Source organism: Rhinolophus hipposideros (assembly GCF_964194185.1).
Source record: "Rhinolophus hipposideros genome assembly, chromosome: 5".
NCBI lineage: Eukaryota > Metazoa > Chordata > Mammalia > Chiroptera > Rhinolophidae > Rhinolophus > Rhinolophus hipposideros.
Window position 1 is genome coordinate 70,370,815 of NC_138051.1, and position 24,982 is coordinate 70,395,796.

Sequence of the window (24,982 nt, forward strand, 5' to 3'; positions counted from 1 at the left end):
CCTCTGTAAATGCCCTGAGTAGTTGAAGAACCAACCACATCAAATTAGTAGTTAGCAATTTCACAAATCATAATATGTGAAAAATAAATTACACCTTTGAGAACCATAAACTACCACCTACAAAGCTAATTTTCTAATGCCCTAGAATACCATGCATGCTACAAATTCAACACCTCCTAAGGTAGGCCTCAAGTATACTTTAAATACACATTCACCACTACTGACAGAAATCTTCTTAAAAATTTTTTTGGCAAGGTGGGACGCGGGTGTGGTGGGGTGGAGGGAGGTGGTAAAGGAGGAGAAAATGGTCTCCTTTAATAAACCAAAGCTGGTTTTGGACCAAGCTGGTTCTAAGAATTTTGGGATTTTTCCAAACATTTGGTTTAAAAACTGAGTAGAATCCAATGACATTCAATATCTTAATCATGACTTGAGAGCCTGAAATGCTCATATTTCAAAAGGAAATTCATTTACTCATTCAACCAAGTCGAGGTAAGCCTGGGCTAGGTGGCATTATGGGGCCACAGAGATGTGCAGAGCATAGCTCCTGCCTAGAAGTGCTTAGAGTCTACTGAGAAAAATCAGACAAATATGTGAAAGGATTTTTAAAAAGCAGCAAATGAACAAATTTGCTGAAAAATCAACCCAACCTAAAAGGAGGAGCTGCCAAGAAGCTGAGAAACTGAAGGAAGGAAAAAACTCTGGGCTTTTCAGGAACTGATAGCACATTAAGCCAGGTCTTGAAAGGAAAGGAAGAAAGTGAATTAGTGACCGGGGGGGGGGGGGGGGGAGGCAGGGAATACATTAAGGTCCAGAAACAGCGGGGGAAAGAAAGGCTATTAAAAACAAATCAGCAAATATATAGATGTTCTCACACATCTATACAGATGCATACAGATGTCTATACAAGAATAGTCACAGGATACTGGTTAAATAAATTAGAGTACATCCAGACAATGAAATATTTTGCAGCTATAAGACTGACTGACCGTTTTATATGTACTGATATATATTATATATTGATAAGTGAAAAAAGCAAGGTACAGAGAGTGTGTATACTATGCCATCATTTGTGTTTACAAAAAACAGTATTTATACATATACGCTTGTATATGCTGACATTTTCATGGACTATCCATGGAAAGATGTAGAAGGAAGTTATAAACAGTGGATGCCTCTGTTGGCTAAGGATACGAGGAAGTTAAAACCAAGGGACCATCCTCTGCAGAAGGCAGGTGGACTGGAGAAGATGCTACGTATCAGGTTAAGAGGCAGCATGCAAACTCTAGAGCAGGGTTTCTCAACAGCGGCACTATTGACAATTAGAGCCAGGTAATGAATGCTTTGTTGGTGGAGCTGTCTTGTGCGTCGTAGATGTTTAGAAGCATCTCTGGCCTCTCTCCACTAGAAGCTGGTAGCACTCCCCCTCCCACCCTTAGTTGTGACTACCAAAAATGTCTCTTAGACATTGTCAAAGTGCCCTGGGAAGCAAAAGTGCACTTGGTTGAGAACCACTGCTCAAGAGCCACAACGTTAATAGATAACTACGAAACATTCTATACTATATTCCTGTAAATTAACAAAAATATAATATACACGCAGATATAGATCTGAGAAACATATTGAATTTTGTTTTGAAATGACCTTCACATATCAGTCACAGTTTCTCAAGTTATGATAATATGCACTGACCCTTTTGCATCTCTGCAACACAATTTCACCAGTTAGTAAACCAGCCCCTACCCTGCCCCACCCCCCACCCCCAAATAGAATGCACTCTACAGATCCAAGATCTTCTAGGATGCCAAGAAAGGCAATCCTCCCCCAGAAATCTAACAGAAAACTATATTTTGGCTCAGCTTTTGAAAAACTAATATAATTATTGACACAATAAGAACACAATTACTTGCATTATGCTAATAATGTTTCTTCTCTTAACTCCTAACGATCACACAAAGTGCAAAAACTGTTCAAGACATCACCCCGATTTCAAGATGATACAGAATGATTAGCTTAATGAAGCCACGAGAGGCTTTAACTAGATTCTATATATCACAATTTTATTAAGCTTAAAGCCATTTCTAATATACCACAATGAATAGGAAAGAAAAAAAATCAGGACATCCAACTGGCTAGAATACTTTTCAAACACAGATCTAAAACTTTCGTTGATTCTCCTGTGTCTGTTCTTTTCCCAGTGCCAGAAATCCAATAATAATACCCTGGCAATCTTGGCTTCATAGTTTGAAGTCATTGATTTCTCCAATACTGTTGTAGATGAAAAGTTCTGGATTTGAATTCTCATGAAAGAATGCTCTTCAAATTCTAGTACTGTGCCGACTATTTGTGCTTAGCTCTCAGGAGGTTGGCTCTCTTTTGTGGAGGTGACCGCCAGTGACCTGACTCTGCAATAAATACACCTGTGAGTCGCTATGGAAGGTGCTTAAAAGTGTCCGCGGCGAAAAAAAGAAACTCACCATTCTAACTACTTCAGGGTAAGTCTGCTCTGTCAAACAGCCTCTGCTTATTGTAATGTAGTCCACCAGCTCATTAAGAGTGGAGCGCTTGTATTCTTTCATTTTAAGATCAGATAGCGTGTCCATGAAGTCAAAAATGACACAGCACTGCTGAAGTTTCTTTAGGAACAGTTCAGGCTGCTCTGAGGATGGAACGTCTAAGAAAAAAAAAGGAAATGGTGTAAGTCTGTCATCAATTTCTAGGTAACAGGAATTCTCTGTGAAAGTTACTTCAAAAGCAAGCTCAAAAAAATAAGAATCACATGACAACCGTGTTTTGTTTTTTTTTTAACAGTTACACATGGGCAGGAGGGGATACCATATCCACTACTTCAGACCTTGTCTTTGAAAACTACATGGTACCATCAGAATTGACAGCATTGCTATTCCACAACCAAAGACTGGCCAAAATCCCAAGAGCCATTAGAGAGTTGAAGCAAATTTTAACCAAAAACACCCCAATGTCAACATCCTTAAGCCAAAAACACCGAAAAAGGTCAAATTTCCCATTATAAGGTAAAAGCTAGAAGTTTTCACTGCTGGCTTAAATCAGTTTTACTAAAAAATTTCAAAGCAGAAATGTCAGTCGATTCATTTTAATTTCATGCTGACATCCTTGGTATTTAAAGCAACTGTTCTGTGTGTGTGTGTTTATATTTTTGGTTTTGTTTTGGCTTGATATCTATAAGGTTTCATTGTCAAAGAAACGTGAAAAATCAACAAAATGAAATAATACCAACTCTCTCAAAAGAGCACATCAGTAACGGGACAATAAGAGCAATCTCTACTTAAATCTATGCTCTCTCTTTTGACACATCTGCTTCCATTACAGTGGGAGAAAACCACTAACATCATTAATATGTTCTCAGAATAAATATCTGTTCTTTTCTCACAAACAGCAGGTCAAGCATTTGGTTTGGTGTCATTTCTAAAAAATATGTAGAAATTTTAGGTTAAAATCCCCAGCTAGAATGGAAACTTGATCTACAGTTAAACTTGAAACACGCCGACTAAGTTGTAGATAGCAGTTCCATTGCTATCTTCTTTCCACTATTTTATCCCCCAAACTGGAGCTTCTCTAGAAAGGCAATGCAGTTATGACCAGCGTAAGCTTAGCTGCTTTCATCCAAGGCAATTAACTCATTAATCATCAAAACAGTCTTAGAGGTAAGCAGGTGGCATTATATTATTATTCTCTATTTTGCAAAAAGAAAAATAGAGCCATCACTGAGGTCCCACGATGAATGAGTTATGGAGCTGGGCACCGTGCCCGGGGCTCTAACCACACTCTCATATTCCCTTTGTACTATTCAAGAAGGACTTTAACAATGTTTGGCCAGTCACTTGCAAACACCCTTAGTTGTCAGCCTCCAGTAAATGCTTTATAGTGGCATCAAAACGGGCTACCTGGTCGGTGGAGGTAAATTCAACAGTTAACAGCACCCATCTTACAGCCACCAGCAGCCCCAGGGAAGAGAGTGAGGGCTAGGCTTCTATTCACAGGGTCCACATGACTCCTCTCCACAAGCCCACATGACTCCTCACATCCCACAACCCAAGTGCTAGCCCCGGTACCCAGGACCTCATGGGTAATACCCCCTCCCCCCCCAAACACTGCCTATGTTGACATCAACTTTAGAGTAAGCCTAAATGAAAATGGATAGGATACTGAAAGCATAGGATTTCTCTACCAGATGGAAGGGAACAAGAAGTAGTCAATTATTTTTGAAGGTATATAGCATCACTGCTACTCTCAGCAAAAACAAGTTATAAGGGCCAGCCCAGTGGCTCAGGCGGTTGGAGTGCGTCCTCTCAACCACAAAGTTGCCGGTTCAACTCCCGCAAGGGATGGTGGGCTGTGTCCCCTGCAACTAACAACGGCAACTAACAACGGCAACTAGCAACGGCAACTGGACCTGGAGCTGAACTGTACTCTCCACAACTACGATGGAAAGGACAACAACTTGACTTGAAAAAAATCCTGGAAGTGCACACTGTTCCCCAATAAAAGCCTGTTCCCCTTCTCCAATAAAATCTTTGAGGGGGGAAAAAAAACCAAGTTATAAATTTAGAAATTGTTCCTAACCAATGAGTTTCCCCTCTTACCCCCATAGGTCCCCCAAGGCCTAACGGGATTTGAGTTAAGCCATGAGATATGTCTCAGTCTATGCCCCTAGACTTACCCACTTTCAAAAGATCTAGCTTTAGACTAGAAGCACTAAATTCAGTCAGATCAAACTTCCTCTTTAATTGTTACTTGCTGCACTGTTTAAAATAAGGAAATCAATAAAAACTAAACGGGGCTGCTTATGAACATGACTATATCTATATCCTTAACCAATGGCTAATTACACGCACAGGAACATCACGGTTAATGACTAAAGTCTTCTACGTTAAATCAGACCCTATATGGGAAGCTGAATGAAGTTTTGATGCTGTATACAGAAGAAGAAAAAGCTTATTAATGTTACATTAAAGTTAAAATTTTCAGGAGAAATTTTAATTACTCCTATTTTAATATGGTAACTTTAATAAATCTTAAAAACCAGACCATGAAGAACTCTGTAACTTGGCACATATTAATTATGAAAACATCTACAAATGATAACCTTTCCTCAAAAAAGGAAACTGTATTTAAGCAGTGACAACAACAATTAATCTTTGCAGTCACTGCAATAAATACTCAAGAGATTCATATATTTGGCTATTTAAAAAACTCAGGCAGTTAACATTTAGTGCATTTTTTTATGTTAGGTAGTTAGGTCTTTATTTATCCAAAATTGATGTATTATCATAGACAAACGTGAAGCAGGCTCCTTACCTACCTAATGGAATAATGACAATAGCTTACATTTATTGAATTCAATTGGATATATTTATTGGGTACCATTCTAAGCACATCCACATTATTACAGCTCATTTAATCCCAACAACCCTATGCAGTAGGTACTACTCCCAATTTAACACATGAGAAAGCCAAGACACAGAGAGATTCAGTGACTGGCCCAGTCATAGAGCTAATAAGCAGTGGAGGCAGGATTCAAACCCGGGCAGACTAGCTCCAGAGCCTGGACTCTTCACCACTGTACAACATCCAAGCTCTGTGAAGGGTTAGAGTAATACCATATACCATAGAACAGAGTACGTACGTGCAAAGAGAAGAGATGAGGAAGAACGCAGAAAGAAATCAACAAATTAACTCCAACATGACCTTTTCATGGAGAATCAGGCTGAAGCCGTTCTCTCTCTCACTCACACCTCTAGCCATTCCCCAGAGACTAACGTATGTAGCAATAAGCTATGCTTTATCCTTTATCGCAGACTAAATTCTTCTAAAATGATCTCTTCTTCTTAAAGAATTTAAGTAATCAAGACTGACCAAATGAAAAAGAGAGGGAGAGGTTTCCTCAGAGCCAATTCTTTTACAGCAACAAATTTACAAAAAATTTTCATTCATGCTGAAGAATGCCCTAACTTAATTGTCTGAGAAAAGGGCTCTGTCTTATTGGCCCTTGGATTGCCCCACATAGCTATGCTGCTCCCGGCCTCTTTGTCCTCACCTCCCTAGTTCCCAGTGGAGTACAAAAGGTAGAATGTGAAAAGGTAGGAAGGCCAGGATCAGAGAAGGAACACTTTCTGAATAGTCCAGAAGGTTTCAAAGATAAAAGTTTAACGTCTATGGAACCAGTCCCAGAAGCAGATACAAATATTCTTTTTAAAGAAACATTTATAAAAAAATATCAGGTACTAGGCCATAAAGAAAATCTCATAGATGACAAAAAGAAGAAAACAGACAGGCAGTACCTTTTTACCACAATGCAGCAACATAAGATTTTAACAACTCGAAGCTACCCACTCCAAATCCAAGCCACCTGAAAATCTAAACACTGCTGAAGTAACTTAGATTAAAGAAGAAAAAAAATAGAGAGCCATTTAGAAATAAATGTAAAATAGAAAAATGCAAGGTCATCTTAGAATCAAAGCAGACCAGGAAATGGGTACGTGTGCCGTCGTCTCTCTTCCACTGGAAACCTCTGGCCTACAACAGGCTATCCCTGAGCCCAGGAGAGGGATCCTATAGAATCATAACCATAAGTAATGAGAAGTCAATAAGTGGTTACATAATACCATGAAGGGCGTTAGCACAACAACCCATCCATCCTATGTTACTATTTGTTTAAAGGGAAGAATAACTGATCTAATTATCATAGCTTGATAAGATTCCATGAAGTCAGATTCCACTGCTCTGAAACAACCCTTACAATTAAGTTGATTTCCAGAAAATGTTTCTCATCCCCCCAAAAAAGAATATAGTCACCAGATAAGTGGTAAATCCACTTGGCAGTTATATTTCTCACTGTATTCTCTTCCCTTTTCAGCATTAATCTTTTTTCCCATATGCCTTTTCTATTACCATCTCCCAGCATCCTCCTATCAACTTTCATCAATAAGCTAGAGAAAACAACTACTCCCACCTACAAGGTGCTCGTATCTAAATAATTTTAAAATTTACTAGTGCCACAAGTAATGGAAAAATGGACGCAGAATTCAACAGTAGAGGGAGGATGCAGGTTCACTTAGGAGACAAAGATTCTCTTTGTAAATAAGAACAAACAAGAATTATATACATTATATCCACAGCCCATGCACCCACCCCCACCACATGTGCACGTGGATGTGTGTGCATGCGCGCACATTATTCCATACCATCTAATGTTTGGGGCATAGAATCATGGATGCATTATCAACCCACTTTCCCAGGGGGCCTGAGTCAGGACTTTGCAAAGCAAAAAGTAGCAAAGGTAAAAGAAATAAAACATGAGCCCAGTGTCCTTTGGATTCGGTGCTCTGGGATTACAGTCAACTGAAGTTGTTGAAAATCAGAATGTTAAATTCACACTTGCAAATATGCCAACCAAATAAATAAAGAAGGCCCACATCATTATATTTATTAGCCATAATATCACAGGAAGAAGGCAGATTGGTTTGGAAAAAAATTGGGGCTGGTAACTTATTTACAGTCTGCTAAAATGTGTGTGGAACTACAGTAAATAAGTATTTCTTAAAAAATGGTCATGTTTGCACTGGAAACACCAATGAACAGTATTTATAACCAGTTATTTCAATTAAAAAGATCTGAAATTAAATCTTTCTAAATTAACAATGCTTTTCACCTGAAAATGCCCTAAGATATTACTCAGCCCTTTTACATCCATTTCTCCAACTCTCACAAAAAATAAAGGTACCAACACAGACTGAACATGTAAATGTGGTGTTTGATCCCCTCCACCTCATCCCTTAGAACTTTCCTTAAGATATACAAATCCCCATCCATGTATGCCATCAGTCCCTCACATAAAACCCTCCAGAATTTCAGCAAAGTCAGTGAGAATTTTATTTGCACAAGACATATGTGCCTGTATTTACAAGAACTAGTCCCACAGTACTAGGGAGAGCTTAGCACTAAAGTATTAAGCTTACTTAGCCCTGAAGAACTGAAGTGTGGCATGGTAGCACACGTGGTACAATGTCTCGTTGCCTGTCCGTGTGGTCTGCCAAACTCCTGACACCAACTTTACTTCAAAACACAAATACAGACAGCAGTCTTTTCGTAGCACATATTTCAGGAAACTTAAAGAGTCCTATTTTATTACCCCATTTCCCCGAAAATAAGACCTAGCCGGACAACAAGCTCTAATGCGTCTTTGGAGCACAAATGAACATAAGACCAGTATTATCATATTATATCATATCATATATCATATCATATCATATCACATCATAAAGACCTGGTCTTATATTATTGTAAAATAAGACTGGGTCTTATGTTAATTTTTGCTCCAAAAGACGCATTAGAGCTGATTGTCCGGCTAGGTCTTATTTTCGGGGAAACATGGTAGTAAAACTATGCTTCTATTTTAACAAATTGCTTTTGACACCCCCCAAAAATCAGATATAACCAACAATATTTCATCAAAACAAGGAGATATTTATAAATCTTTATAATGAATTGAATAATAAAATTAGACCTCATGTCCTACGAACTGTACCCAAGTATAACATGATTATACAGATACTTCATGTAAATAAGCAAATAATAAACTAACATGTTAGCTAAAATAAGTATTAAATACTTAACAATTCCAATTACTTTATTACTGTATTTAAAGTAGTGGGTTTAAAAACATTTGTTGTTGATGATGGTGGTGGTGGTGGTTATGGTGCTTCCACTATTGGGTATTTGTAAAAAAGCGTCTCAAGTGATTTCAATGAGTGGCCACTGTTGAAAACTGCTGTTTTTAAAGTAATAACTTGAACATCTTTCTTTCATCTCTTTCACCTTTGAAATTCTTTCTCAGTTTATTTAAAGCTAACAGTGAAAACTTTCCATTTCCAAGCAAAGAAAGGTCTCTGGAAGCATCTACAAGAGTGAAAGCGTTCCTTCCTGGCCTCAGCTATAAATAAGTGAATAGAGTTGGCTGCCTTTACAACTCTTTCCAATCTATTAAAAAAACAGAAAAACACTTTGCTGATTATTAGCATACACTTCTTTTAAAGGTTAAGAACATGTCTCATAGAATGGCTACACAGATTAAATAGTATCAAAAGGATAAGACCAAGGTGTGAATATTAAACAACAAACTGAAAGGCAGAAAAGGCCAGGACTGGTATTTCAAGATAAAAATAACAACAGAGATAATGAACATTTACTATTGCAAAGCACTGCATTAAGCTCCTAACGTACATTATCCCCTTTAATCCTCAGAACACCTTATGAGTAGCCACTATTAACACCCCCGTATTTCATATGAAAAAACTGGGGCCCAGAACAGCTAGCTAAGTCCTTTGCCTGACATCTACCACTAGTAAGGACTGCAGCTGGTATCCAAACCCAGAAGTCTAGGACGTCTCACTCCAGAGTTCATATGTAACAATAATGATGACGATGTGATAAATGATAGCAAGTAACAGTCACCACCACCACTGGAGGTCTGTATAAATTGTCATGGTTAGTTATTTAAGAAAAGGTATAATCTTAAAGTAATGGAAATTTTGATTAACTTTTCTACAAGTATTTACATGTTTTAAAAACTTAAATAGCATAAAATCAGCCTTAAACTAGTGAGTAACGGTAGGTGGGTAAATTACAGTTTTAAATAATAATATATTATTCTTCCTAATTTGGACAATCAGCATTACTGTTCTTTCATGGCTCTCTCCAGTCCGTCTTTCTCAAAAGCCCACCAACACGTACTCTCCAATTTATAACCAAAGGTCACCACTAATGCAGACTAGTGACTTCTGCAGCAAAATTACAGGGTTCAGGACTCAGTATTTTGACACTATGTTCCAATCAGAACACATACACACACACACACACACACACACACACACACACCCAATAAGTATTTCCAACCCTTCATGCTTTATCTTCCAATGGCAAGGCAGTCATTGAAATTTGTTAGGACAAGAAATAAAATATGTTAAAATTGAACAATTCCTAATTATAGATGTATATGACTTTCCTGCCACCAAGCTCACCCACAGGACAGAAACCACCAAAGCCTCTGACACTGTCAATCTCTCCATTATTAATTCATCGCCTACGGGCTGATTTCCAAAGATGGAGACAACAGGAAGATAAAGACCAGGGCCTTTTAAACACAAGGAATTCCTGAAGCATTCTGGGCTATGCAGGTGGGAAGGATGGCGAGTGGGATGCAAGAGTTATGAGAGTTATGCTGTGTTCTAAAGTATCTGTCTCTCAGTGGTTCCTTCTGTTGAAGATTTCCCATACCATATTTACATAATTTTAAAACTACCGAAAAAAAAGCAGGTTGCTATTTTTTAGGTAAAGGCATTAAAATAATAACTAGCCACCATTTATTTTCACTATAATTTCATAAAAAGAAAGGACTTTTCGAATCATAAAAGAAGAAAAAAGACAATCTCAGAACAAAAGACAACTCTTCCTTAACAAGTAGGCTTGGTAATCCTATATACACACATCATATATTCTCTCCTTCCACATGCCTTCTCTTCTACTAATTTTTCACTTTGCTCAGTATCAGTAAAAACTTTTCCACTGGCCTGTATCTGGGAATCTCTGGGTCACATCACTCCCTCTTCCAACATTTTTCTATTAGCATGGGTAACAGAGTTCTAGCTGTAATGACTGTACTAATTTCAAATGTGTTTAGAGGACCGTAAAACCTGAGAAGATGATCATATACCCACAATAATATAGGAATATCTCACTTCACAGCTGCCATGTAGTCCCTAGAAATTCTATAACATAAAAATTCCCATAAAACTTTATACGTACCTCCATTCAAGGACTTGCTTACATTATGCTAGGACTTCTTTTTTAAAACCAATGAATCATGCGTCTTGTTCATCTTTTAATACCCAGCCCCCTGCAGAAGTTTCTAGAATTTGGTAGGTACATAATAAACGCAAGCTGAGTTAGTAAATTGTATATATTAAATGTTATTTTCACATGTAAACTAAAGCTTTATTCCTCTGGAAATAAACTTATACTGAAGAATAGAGAAAAAAGTTTAATGTAACATATTTAATAAATTAGTTCCTAATATTTTAATAATACCATGCTACAAATGCAAATTTAAAAACTAGGAAGGGCTAAGTGAAATAAATGAGATAGAGAAAGACGAATACTGTATGGTATTACTTATGTGTGGAATCTAAAAGAGCCAAACTCGGGTGGCTGGTTAGCTCAGTTGGTTAGAGTGCAGTGCTCTTAACAAGGTTGCTGGTTCGATCCCCACAGTGGGACACTGTGAGCTGCGCCCTCCACAACTAGATTGAAACAACTACTTGACTTGGAGCTGATGGGTCCTGGAAAAACATACTTAAAAGAAATTAAATAAATAAATAAGCCAAACTCATAGAAACAAAGACTAATGGTTACCAGGGGCTGAGGTTGGAGGAAGTAGGGAGATGCTGGTCCAAGAGTATCAACTTCTATTTATAAGATGAGTAAGTTTGGGGGAATCTAAAGCACACCATAGTGATTATAGTTAACAATACTATATTACATACTTGAAAGTTGCTAATAAAATAGATCTTAAATGTCCTCATCACAAAAAAGAAATGGCAATCGTGTGACCAAATAGTGGTGTTTGCTAAAGCTATAGTGGTAATCATTTGCCATATGTAAGTGTATCAAATAAACAAGTTGTACACCTTAATCTCACACAATGTTATATGTCCATTGTATTTCAAAAAAGCTGGAAGTAAATAAATATAAATAATTAGGATGGTTTTTAATAATACAACATTTATGAATGGAAAAAAAAGCCACCTTATTTGACAAAAATCTAACTAAAAGAATGCACAGTTCCTTAGTTCTTGGTACTATCTCCCCAACAATATTCAATAAAATAATGCCTTTCTAACACTTTATTAAAAATTGAGCTGCCTTTAAAAAATAAAAGAATGGTTTGTATTCAAAGATGAGAGAAAAATATAAAAAAAATTAAAAATGAAGATGAATACACAACACGAATGACATAGTATAACTTGGAAATGCCCTCCATAGCAAAAATAATGTAATCATTTCTCAAATTCACCATTAATAAATGAAAAGTGGGACGGTCTAGTGAAAAGGGCTTGGCCTTTGTACTCACTCACTCATTCATTCTTTAACATCCATTGAGGTACAGGCATTGCTGGGATACCACAATGAAAAAGAGAGACAAAAATCCCTTCTCTCATAAAGTCTTCCATTCTAGCAAGAAGAGACAAATAATAGCAACCAAAAATAATAAATACATTATATGGTATATGCTGTGGGGAACACAGTATGCAGGGCAAGGGGCACTGAGCATGCTGGGGTTGGAAGGTACATTTTAAATAGAATATTAACCTTGGAAGATAGCATTTGAGCAATCTTTTAGGAGGTGAGGTAGTCAGCTAAGAGAGTGTCTGGGGTAAAACAGTAAGCAGAGGACATAGCAAGTGTAAAGGGACTCTGGCAGAAGGGAGCTTGAATTAGTGGCGTGGCTGGAGCCATAGAAGACAATGGGGGGGATACGCCAAAAGTATAAGGGATAAGTAGCTACAGGAAATCATCTTGGGCCTTGTGAAACACTGTAAGGATTATAGCCTTGACTCTGGTTCTGAACCAGAATTGCACCTTTATTGTTTACTAGATAACGCTGGACTATTGATAGTCCAATAGTCCAATATAAATGGCTATTTTTCTGGGTGTTAGTTTTCTTACCTGTAAAATTGAGAAAATGTACTTCATAGAGTTGAGTGAGGGTTAAATGAAAAGGCTGTTTGTAGGGTGGAAAGTGCTTTTCACAAAAAGTTATCATTCATTTGACAGACATCTATCAAGTATCTACAACATACAATATGAAATCAATTCCCTATTGTATAACTGTTATTAAATTATTTTCTGTGTGGAAATACTTATATTTATTATTTTTGGCATGTCTTCAAAATTATTTTAAAACCGTTTTTGAAATAAATCTGAAGTGTTTCTATAAATGCTGTTGAAATTTTGTTTTAATAATATCAAACTTCAATTAAACAAAGGCTATCTATTTAGAACCCTTAAATAACCATAATTATCTTCTGCATTTGGCCTGTAAGACAAGGAATAAATCATAAAATCATAATGTGATAAAAAGGAATCAATAGAACAAACTTCCAGGGTGTGCCTGAGAATGGGCATTGTTGAAGGCCATTCAAAAGTAAGAGCAAGAAAAACCTTCAGAAAGACTATTTATACTTATGCTGTGGTTATAAGGTAAAGACATAAATTAATGGAATTACAGATTTTCCACAAGCACTTAACCTATGACCCTCTCCCACCAAAAACAGTGCAATAAAACATTATTTTCAAGTATTTCATTAATTGACTGTTCCCCCATCCCCAAGAGATTACTTTTACAAGGGCTAAAAATGGCTTATTGACTTTCATTTGTTTTGAGAATTAACATCAATGTTCAGAATGGGATGAACTTGTAGCTTTTCTAACAGTATGATAAGAGTTTTAAAAACAAATTAATAGAAAGATAGATATCACATTAACATCAATTAAGCTCACTGTTTTGTTATTTTACAACTTACTCTTGACACCAAAAACATTAAACATTAAAAAAAAAAAAAAAAGATTTAAAGTGGAAAAAAAGAGTCAATCCAATGTTGCAATGCCAGCTTAGAGATGCTATTTCTGAACCCCAGTCGGGAGTTTTAAATATGAGACCTTAAGCTTCTGAGAGTGACACAGGACTAAGTGAACACAGTGGAATGGCCTCTAATCCCAAGAGTAATAAAAAGTGTACATTTATAATTAAGGTCATAATCTGGACAATGAAACCCAGTGATGGCATGTAGTATACACTAATTGTGGAATTTACCTACATCATACAAAGGATATTAATTCATATCAATTAAACATAAATGTAAGCCCATACATAAGGGTTGAGGAAATCCACAATCCAAATTTGAAACACCATACTAAGAAAAATGAAATCCATTTTAAAACCTTATTTCCTAGTATGTAGAAAAGCAGTATTGTCAATCATAAACAATAGAGGGAGAGAAACTTACTATGTGTATTTATGTTATGTACCGGTATGTGTGTATGTATACAGGTGTGTATAATTGTAAGTGTATGACTCCAAACTTTAAAACTTAGAGAAAAGCAATACAAGGAGTTTTTGAAAGACAAACAATGTATCTGGAAAGCTTAACACTTTCAGAGCAGAGAACCATTTTAAAATGCTGACTAGTAAGATAGGACACCAGTTTGAGTCAGGATATTTAAAGTCGAAGTCCTTTCTTTGCTACTGATTTCCTGACCACAAATGTCTGTCTCCAAGGACAGGAAGAGTCACTGAAACCTAAAGATAAGCATGCAATGGTGCAACTCAAAGCACAAGCCTTTTTTCGGAATCTTGATATAATTCAGCATTCTATGTCCAATGTGGTACTAGGGCTTAGCTACACATGCCACTGGGTAGTACGAACATTTTCTCTTCAGTTATGCTAACAGTGACTTCCGCTTTCGGAAAACGTATCATATAACTATCTTCCATTTAAGGAGCCAGACCAAATATGAGAAATAAGATTTGGCATTAATCAGAGTAATAAAATTAAAACTAAGCTGGGCCACTAAGTCCAGTATCTCAAAAATCTGTCAGTTGGAATTCTGGAGGAACATCGTGGAAATGCTTACAATGCCAAAGTAACTCATTCTTTCTGCACAATTGGGAACTTGAAAATAAACGTAAACTCATTCTGCTTTCTCCAGGATGGCTAAGGTTGTTCTTTGGGCCACACATACCCAGACTTTGAAGTCAGAGGCCCTGGGTTACAAACAGGTTCCACTGTGTACCGGCTGGGAGACTTGGGGCAGTGTTGTGGCAGTTAGGACAATGTGCAACGGAATCAGGCCACTTGGATTACAAGTCTAGCGTTGCCACTTCCTCACTGGGGAACCATAGGTGAGTCCCTGTGCCTCAGTTTCCTCACATATAAATGAGGACATAAGAGTTCCTACCTCATATAGTTGACTTAAGGATTAAATGAGTGAATAAAAATAAAAACACATAGAATAATTTAATGTCTGGAACATGTTAGGTGCTCAATAAACTTCAGTTGCTCAATTGTTGTTTAAAAAGCATTGATGAGCCTTAGTCTCCTTTCCAAAATAAGCTCTGCCACAATGCTAGCATAAAAATGTCATGAGATAATACATGAAACGTTTCACACAATGCCTGGCACAATGGAAAATAATGTCAATAAATGCAGCTTTAAGAAAATACTTAACAGATGAACATAAATTGCTGACACATACAGGGTTTCTTCCTTTCCCTTTTTTTGGGTCCAGTTGTGTAAGCCATATTTGAAGAAAATAATATGGAGCTTGACCTACTAATATCCAGAGAGATTACTTCAACATAAAATTGTAATTTGATTAGAGGAAAGGTGAAGGTGCTGACTCAATTTGATATGTGAAATGATTCAGCTGTCAGGACATGCATCAGCGATGTGTCAGAATCCCAGAGGGTGACGAGATTTAGCATTTGGATGAACTGAATGACAGACTAATTGAATGACAGAGGATCTGGGACAGAAAAGCAAGATTTTATGAAGATTTCAGCAATTTGGGCGAGCACTGCCAAGACCAGGACATACCCGTTTCTCACACATCCCCAAAGCTCACGTACAATCAGGTTTATGAAAGGTGGAAAGGGAAAAAAAAGCAAGCAATGTTTCACAGCTTTGTCCTTTGAGTCTACATTTTGAATTAATATTAGTATTCACAGATGTTAATACTTACAAATTCTAGCTAAACGTACTAGCAAAAATAAATAATAAAAGCAATAACAGTAATTTACACTTAGATGACTTTACAATAATAAATTCGTAACAATATTATTGACCTCTCACTAAAATAACATCAAGTACTGAAACACTTCAAAGTATTTTGTAAACCTTTTTTCGTTTCCACACACCCTGTTAAAGATCTACGGTCTTGGCTAAAATTCTGCAAACTTTTTATAGCCTCCTACAAGGCCTCAGGCTAAGGCTGGAAGGAATATGATCGGTAGTTTCAACCTTCCCAGAACAAGCATGCATTTGCTTAGAATCTAGTATGTTTAACTTAATAATCAATCATGTATCCATTCATTTCACAAATATTTACAGAACACGTTTTACATGCCAGGCACTAGTCAAGATCTTAAGTATACATTTTCAAGCAAAATCGAATGTCCTAGCCTTCATGAAGTTTACAGACCTAAAGGGAAGAAAACCTAATTTAATGGTCATATAAATAAATACAAAAGTAAAACAGACTGCTTTATGAAGAAAGGGTATAAAGTACTAAAAGAGCATATACTGCAGAAAATGAAAAAGAAATATACTTGTCCTCAAAAAAATTCAGTCTGATGAGAAGCAAGATTAACATACATAAGTAAGAGCAAAAACTACAAGAACAATGAAATTAAGTATTACTTATATTTCATGGACCAAGTTAAGAGACAGGAAAGGAAAAAGTATTTGGAGAGGAACCTACAATATTCCAGCCAGGATCCTTCCATGTATTCATTCTCTCACTGAAGCCTTGCAAAGATGAGAAAAATGAGGCTGCACGATATTCCCTTTTATTAGTATGGGTCAATATCTATGGTGTAGAAACAGCTTCATTACATAGAACCAGAAGTTATGATAACTGTACAGCAAAATAGAATCTTTACTTGACATTAATTTGGACAGATCTATGTCGCAGCAGAAACGTGGAGATCACAACAATGAATTTGTCCTCATCCTCTATGTCCCTTTTTATAGCCTACCTCAACCCTGCAAGCACACAGTATTTTCATCACAATCACACAGTGTGCTCATGACCTTCCCACACTCACAAAAATTGGCCTTGCCCTCTGAAAATGTGGTGGTTAATTACCCTGGCTGCTAAAGAGTTAATGGATTTACCATGAAGAAACATATTTATACTATTGCAAAGATTTCATGGAAAAAATAACAGAATGGCTTATTCAATGGCCTGATTTTAACAATGAGAATTTCAGACATAAAATGGGCCAATTATTTGGTGCCCCTCCAGCCACAGGCTCATAAGCAAGCCTTGTCAACAGATCTTGGGCTGGAGGGGCGCATCGTGATAAAAGTAGTAAATATCTTGTTCTGAAGTTTTAACAATTTACATTGCTCACTTGTACCACTAGTGCTCTCTGCTATTACAAAGTTGACCAAGCCACAGTGTCTGAGCCACCCTGAAGTCCTAAGACTGGAGTTACCAAGCACTGCAAGCAACTGACAATTGAAAAGGTCTAAGTGCGGCAACCTCAGGAGAGTCTAAGTGACATTAATCTAGATCTCGGAAATTCTCATATTACACAAACCTGGAAAATATGCACCAGATTCTTTGTGGGAATGAAGAGCACACACAAAATGTGTATGTTTCAAACTTCCAATAAAACCAGATGCTTTCTCTATAGATTGTTCATAGATCTAGAAGGGAGGGAGAACCTCATTCACACAACCCTCATTAGAGTATTTTTCACAATCTATCCACTATTGAAAATACCATGATCTCCAACAGGCAATCTGCCCTTTTAGGATCTGCAACACTATAAACAAAGTCAAAAGATATTTGTTAATGAATGAATAAACCAAAATAAATAAGAGTCATCAAAGACAGATCAGGTATGAAAAAAAAAGACACACACCTTCTGAAGAGCCATTTCCTGTTTCACAACAAATACTCTTTCTGAAATCTTGAATGAGTCACCTTTTTCCAGTCATATCATGTATACATACTAGTAAAAACTTAGTAAGCACTTACTCTGAGACAGTCACTGTTCTAAGCAGTTTACATGTACTAACTTATTTAATACTCTCCACAATGCTGCATAGTAGGTATTATCCTTATTTTCCATGTAAGAAATTGAGTCCCAGAGATACTTATTAACTTGCTCTTGGTCACACAGCTAGGAAGGGGTCCTGGTGAGCTTCAGACCCAGGCAATCTGGCACCTGTATACAATATCACCTCTGGTAAAGAGTAATATGATTTGGCTTATCATGAACCACTGTTGGTTTTTCCTCTAATACCTACAACATACATACATTAGAGGGACCACCTGGAAGGGTTGATCTTCCTAATAAATTCTTCAAAGTAGAGACCAAGGCAGACATGAGTTCAGTAATCTATCTCCACTTTGTACCGAGCAAAATGCAACTCTCAGGGGCTATACAGATTCTCTACCTGGCTTGTTATTTCTGTTAATATTTAAAGGACTACTTTATGTTGGTGTTAAGTCTCTCAAATGATGATTCCAAGTCTTTTCTGTTCTTCTCACGTACTTCTTTGCACCTAAGCTGCCTTTACTTTAAAGACTTCAATGTTATTCCTGTTTGGATTTAATTTACTTTTTAGGGAAATGAAATGACAAAGGTTTAGCTGTTTCATTTTGTTCAGGAACACCTGACATTTGTTGATGTTGATGAGTCAAATTGAGTGTTCAACCCTGTGTTATCACTGGCACAGCCTAAGGTCAAGAAGACATCCGGTAGGCTGAATTGCTTCCAAATCAGCCTTACGAGAAACATGAATAGGGCAAGGCACGACAAAGGAAAGGTAAGAAGACATTTTAGGCAGGAACAGCATAAAGGAGAGTGAGCACGTTACAGGGGAAATATGAGGAGATATGCATGACCAGGCAGGAGAGTTCAATGGGAGGAGGAGGAAACCAGAGTGAAGGATTAGAACAAACTGGGCCATGAAGGAATGCTGCGTAAACTGGGTTTCACAGCTGACAACAGATATACTGGGCAGGAGGAAACACAAAGAACAAATGTTTGAGAGAGGTTTGGAGGAAACACTGTCACCAAAAAAAGTATCACCAAAACCAAGTATGAAGCATTATGAGGGCCTACACTGAGCTGGCGGCAGCGGAAGAAGGGAAGAATAGGAAGTCTGAGATATATTTAGAAGACAGGAATGAACGGATTTTGTTGTTGGTGGTGGTGGTCATACTAAGATGTAACAGAAAGGAAAGTCAAAGATTACTAATGTTTCCAGGTTGGGAGAATGATGACACTACTGGTAAAACTCTCATCACCAGACAGAGAAGTTAGTTTATCAACGAAGCTCATGCATTTAAGTGTTGAGGACAACAGAGTGTGAGGTAACTCCAGGGCATTCAAGGGAGGGGAGATTCAAGACAGTGCTGGAAACATGGGGCTAAACTAGGGAATAGAGATTCCAGAGTTTTCCCATCAAGGTGAAAGTCAAAGGGATAGATAAACTCAACTGACAGCAAATGGAGAACAAAGAACATAAGGTTAAAAATGAAACCATGGAATAACTAGAGACAAGATGGAAAAAACTCAACAAGGAGGCAGAAAGCTCTGTGTGGGATGGGACACAGAACCAAGAAAATTGAGGTGTCACCAAAAACAAGAAGTAAAGCCACTTCCAATGCTAACAGTTCATGATAGACAGGCAAGTGGCAAAATTTCTCCTGTAACTTCAAAGAAACTCCCCAGAAGCTAATGCAACAACCCAAACAGTTCTCAAAGAGGTTTGAGAGATACCTTCTAAAATCAAAGACTTAGGGATCTGGGACAAGGCTAGTTGTGATTTGTTTTAGTGTGGGTTTTATTAAATTAAGAGGAGTCTGAAGAAAGGGGGACAAGTGAAGGGAAAAAATCAAGTCCATTTGAATTTTTAGAAACTCTGTGGTTTTAACCCACATGTATTTGATTTTAAGATTAAATTTTAATTAGTAATGTCAGAAGAATTGCATGGGGGAAAAAAGCCAAGGTGAAGAGAGAATAGCAAAAGACTTTATAAAGTAAAGAGTTTGGACTTAATTCCAGATCCAGTAAGGAACCACGGCAATATTAAAGCCTGAGGTGGAGACATAGCATATGATTTGTATATTTTAAAAAGATTACTCTGGTCACTATGAGTGGAATGAATGGAAAGAGACAAGATAAGAATTTGGGAAACCGGTTAGAAGCCCACTGCTATGTAGGAGACTACTGCTATGAAGTCATGATAATGACTGGAGACAAACTAGAGAAATTAGAGGTGGAATCAAAAGTACTTGAGATGGTAACTATCCTGGGGGGAAGGTATGAAGGTGAATAGAAAACGAGAAACAGAAAGCAAAGATGACTATCAGCTGTCTGGTTTAAAGAGACTGGTGAATAGAGGAGTCATTAAGTAAAAGGGAAAAGAAATAGTTTGGTGGAGGAAATCAAGTATTCCACTGAGAATGTATGTGTTAAGCTGGAGATGTTTGGGAAATATTGAGTCAGCAATTGTATATCCAAGACCAAAATTTGAAATAAGGTCAGAGTTGGAGATAGAAATATGGGAGCCAACAGTATATCAATGGTCTTAAAGCCAATGGAATAAATGAGGACAGAAAGTGAAACCCAAAGAGCCCTGAAAAAAACCAACACCTTCAAGTTGATTAGAGAAGGAAGAGCCAGCAAAGGGAATGAGAAGAAACAGACAGGGGTAGGAAGAAAACTTAAGTAGTGTCACAGAAGCCAAATATATTTCCACAAGGAGAATGTAAATAAGTGTCAAACCCTGCTGATACACGTGTCCATCAGGTTTTGGAGGTGGACTTGACAAGAGTAATTTCAGTAAATCAACAATAAGGACAGACCCACACAACAGGAAAATTTATGGAATTCTAATCTATGGCACCACATTAACGTGACCCTTGTATCTTCAGCTTCTACTCCTGCTTTCAAATGTTCTGTGTCAAGTTCAAATTTAAAGGTTCTGATTGGTACACCAAGTCACTCTCATCTCTATTGGGTAAAGCCTTTGGCAGATTACTGCCTAGGCCAAAGGCCTGTCTATTGATTGGATGGTCTTGGGTCTTGGTGGTTACTCAATCTGGTTATCTAAGACCAGAGCACAAGGTTCCACATGACAAATATTAGAAGGGAGTCTGTGGACATAAGTGGTATTCTAAGTCTTGGCCTGTCTCTAATGTGCTCTAACAAAATTAAAACAAAGACCAATGAATACTTTTACTGATGAGGTCTAAAGAATCTTATAAATTATAAGCAGTTTACTTTTTCCTAACTTGGGGTAGGAATCCAGATGTTCAAGATAGCATTGTTCTTTGTATTTTATAATTAGTTTATTAAAACGATTTACATTCTTTTAACTTGGTATGGATGCAAAAGGAGCCATATACTAAACCTGACAAGCTGGGGGGGGGGGGCCAGCATGGCAGGCCTTTCAAACTGAAATTAATTACATAGGATGGTCTGAACATAAAAACTCCTAAAAGTGAGTGGATCATGGCAGGTAGTCACATCCTAGACCTGTAGCTTCCCTGACAAAGGTCAACCTTTACCTTAAGTAAATCTGTCTATTGTCTTTTTGCATCTAAGATAACATACCCTTGGAATGTCAGAGTAATCCTTTTTTTCAGTCCCCTCAGGGTACAACCTCCCACCAGAGCACAAGACCACTGAACCTCTCATTGTGATCTTGCTCCCCAAATACCATCTCTATGTGATATAAATCATAATTAACTATCCTGCACCCACCAATGTAAAAGAAGTACATGTCTCTCCATTTCAGTTTTTATCCTATCCCAGAGATTTTCCCCGCTTTGCTTTCTCTTGTCCCCATAATCTACCACCAGTGGATTTCATGGAACCCTCCTCATCTCTCCTCCTTTGATTCTAATGTATAAAATAAGCTGTAAAACTGCCATTCTCTGGAGCATTTCTCAATCCACTGAGATCTTGCTCCCTGGCAATTGTCATTTGGCCCAAATAAACGCATAAAAATTCTCTGCAGGTTTGGGTATTTCTTACATCAACATTGGGTAACACATTAAAGACAGTGATCTTTTAAGAGGAAAAACTACAATAGCAAAGAAAAACTGTTTATGAGTACGCAGTCACAATATCAAATGTATTTTTAATCGTTAAATTAAGAATAAATAGACAACCGTTTTTTTAAACTTTTAAGATAAAATGTTATAAAATGAAAGAAAAGCATGCATTCATTCTCTATTAATAGCATGCATTCATTCCCTATTAAAAAAAGAAAAAAGTTTCCATCCAAAAACATTCAGGCCCTATAATTTTATCCCACAGGAAAGTCAAGCTAAAATGAAAACAACATCCAAAGGGAAGTTTACAGTGGAAACTCTGATACATGCTTAACTATAGTGTCATGAACAGCATCGCTATCATATGCCTACGTCTATTTAGCCAGACACAAATATACAGTCTTCATTTCAAGTATTCAAAAATATAGAGGATTATGATACTTAAAGCTTATACTTGCCATTGATGAACCTAAACAAAAAATTAAAACCATAAACACAAGCTGGAGCCAGAACACTCCCCAAACAATGCTCTTGCATTTGAAAGGAGAACTGATGCTAATTTACATTTGTATAGTACTCAAAAGTTTTCCAAGGCATTCTCAAAATGTACTATTTCATTTAATGATCCTAACAAAACTATGAGCAAGGCTGGCTAGGTCTGATGCTCATTTTGCAACCGAGGAACCTGAATTGCACCAAAGAGTCAAGATTTGCTCAAAATTATACACATAATAAGTAACAGGGGCCACATTCAAATCTATGTCTTGTTGGCTACAAGAAGCCCATTGCGCCTTCCACTAGTGTTTATATTATATACCTTCAATATAGGGGTTTCAAATCCCTGCGAATTAGTTCAAATATCACATACCATTCTCTGTATGTGATAAAAAAGAGCTGAACTATTGACCCAGTAATATGAATATTAGTTATGCTATGATTATCAGTTCTAAGGCATTCAATGTTCTACCATACTGATATACTACGAGAAAGCCAATCTGACAGTACATTCATTGTTACTGTATTATTTTCCTTAATGAGCACACCAGAACTCATTATAAGACTGCTGCTGATCACTGTGATTCCATCCTTTCTTGGAAGTGCCAGTGATTTCAACCTTGTTCATTAACAATTAGTAGTCATAAAGTAATCTATAAATTACTTATTCATATCATTCATGACATTCATGAATAAGGTCATATATTTAACACAAACCTAAATGAATAAAACGCTACTTTATTATAACTGCCCAGTGTCTCCTAATAGCTGAAAATTAAAGAACACATTGAATCACTTAGACTGTAAAGTATTAGAAAGCCTATTTGTTTTATGACTAAAACCTGTTTGTTTTATGACTTTACTACACACAACAAAAAAATCCAATACATCTCCATTTTAAAATGCTTATTTACAAGTATTCAATATTCTCTCCACTTCCCATTTAATTCAATGGGCTGTTCTCAGGAGAATCCTTTATGAAGTCCACAGTTTCTACTAAATATTTGGATCACAGCCAGAGTATCACCAACTGTATCATTTCATAAAAAACAACACCATTCTCACTTAGAAATTGAGACAGCATTAATAATACCACTACCTCACATCTTCCTCAAACTCAATATCCCATCTAAAAGCAAACATGCAATGTAGCAATAATAGTAAATCATAAATAACTACCACTTACTGAGCACTTGATCTACTCCAGGAACTGCCAACCTCCTCTAACAGGAACAAAATGATGACGATGATAGCAGCCAACATTTACTGAGCCTGTACAGCGAGTCAGGCAATGTTCTATGTGGTGTACAGAAATTATCTCACAACGCCACACTTTAAACATGGAGAAAGATACATACAGACTTAAGCATTTTGCCCAAGGTCACGCTGGCAGTGAAGGGAAAACCCAGCACCAGAGCCCCTGCTCTTTTTTCATCACTAGTGGGTAAAATGGGCTAATTTAAGTAAAGAGCTCAGAACAATGTCTGGCACATGATAAACACTCCACAAATACTAGTAATTATTACCAGTATTAGTCAATCTAGACAACAATGGAGTAAAATGAAAACAGTGGAAAAAAGACTGAGAAAAGCACACGGAAACTTGGAAGAAAGCAGGAAATAGATCAATAAACGATACTTCCAAAAGAAAGTCAAAGCTTTCAGAAAGAATGCTCACGTTAAAGGATGGCTGCTCAAAGGTTTGTTTTATAATCTTTGTGATAAAATGCCTTTTTATAACATTTTACTGATTTCTTTAAGTTAAAACAAATGCAGTGACAGAAAAAGAAGATGTGAAGGGGGAAAGGAGAAATAAGGGAGAAAAGAGGCAAAGAGAAGTTAGACATAACTGCCAAATAAATGCAAGTCCCCACTTTAAGGCAGGCCCTTAGAAGAAAAAGTATAAATGTAGGGGAGCCGTAAGGTTAAGAGTCTCTAACCTATCCACTACTGGATCCTACTGAGAAAAAGTGCTTACTAAACATGTACACTGGAATTAAAAACCCAAAGGTCTACATAAGAGAAACCACAAATTCCAGTTGATACTACTCATTGCAAAACAGAGGCAACGATTAAATATGATTTAGTTTGGGGATCCTTCGAATAGTCACATGAGGCTGCTTCCTGCTTCAAATATGGAAACAATAATGACAAAAAAAGACACACCTCAGTTTCATTTAATACTTGGTTCATTTAACATTTGGTCATCTGTTGAAACTACTAATAAGGAAACCAAAGAGGGACAAGCTGAAAAAAGGTCTGTCTGATGTAGATACCTATCCTGTAGAACTGAACACTGAGACCACTGTTTTCAAACAACTTGCTCAACATCAAATGACAACTTCTGATCCTCAGCAACCTAATATTCAACATCCAACCCCACCCCCATTTTTTTTTAAGAAGTAGGAACTTAAAATCCAGAAAGGTTAAGTTCAACAAGGAAGCAGAATGGTTCCATGGAAAGAGAACACACACTGAAATTACACATACTTGGGGCAGACTCCTGGTTTCCTCACTGACTAAATGTTGTCTCAGTTTCCTCATCCAATGGGAGAATTATACCACTCTCCCAGCAAGCTGTGGTTAGAAAT

At 37.1% G+C, this 24,982-nt stretch overlaps 1 protein-coding gene across 4 annotated transcripts in view; it reads right to left on the reverse strand.

Moving 5' to 3' along the window:
• Positions 1–24,982, reverse strand: part of PPP2R5E (protein phosphatase 2 regulatory subunit B'epsilon) — a 135,044-nt gene that overhangs the window by 58,142 nt on the left and 51,920 nt on the right. For all 4 annotated transcript variants that reach the window (XM_081049106.1, XM_081049107.1, XM_081049109.1 and 1 more), the window contains exon 3: positions 2,478–2,674. In XM_081049106.1, coding sequence (XP_080905232.1) covers positions 2,478–2,674 — 197 coding nt within the window. The remainder of the gene's footprint in view (positions 1–2,477; positions 2,675–24,982) is intronic.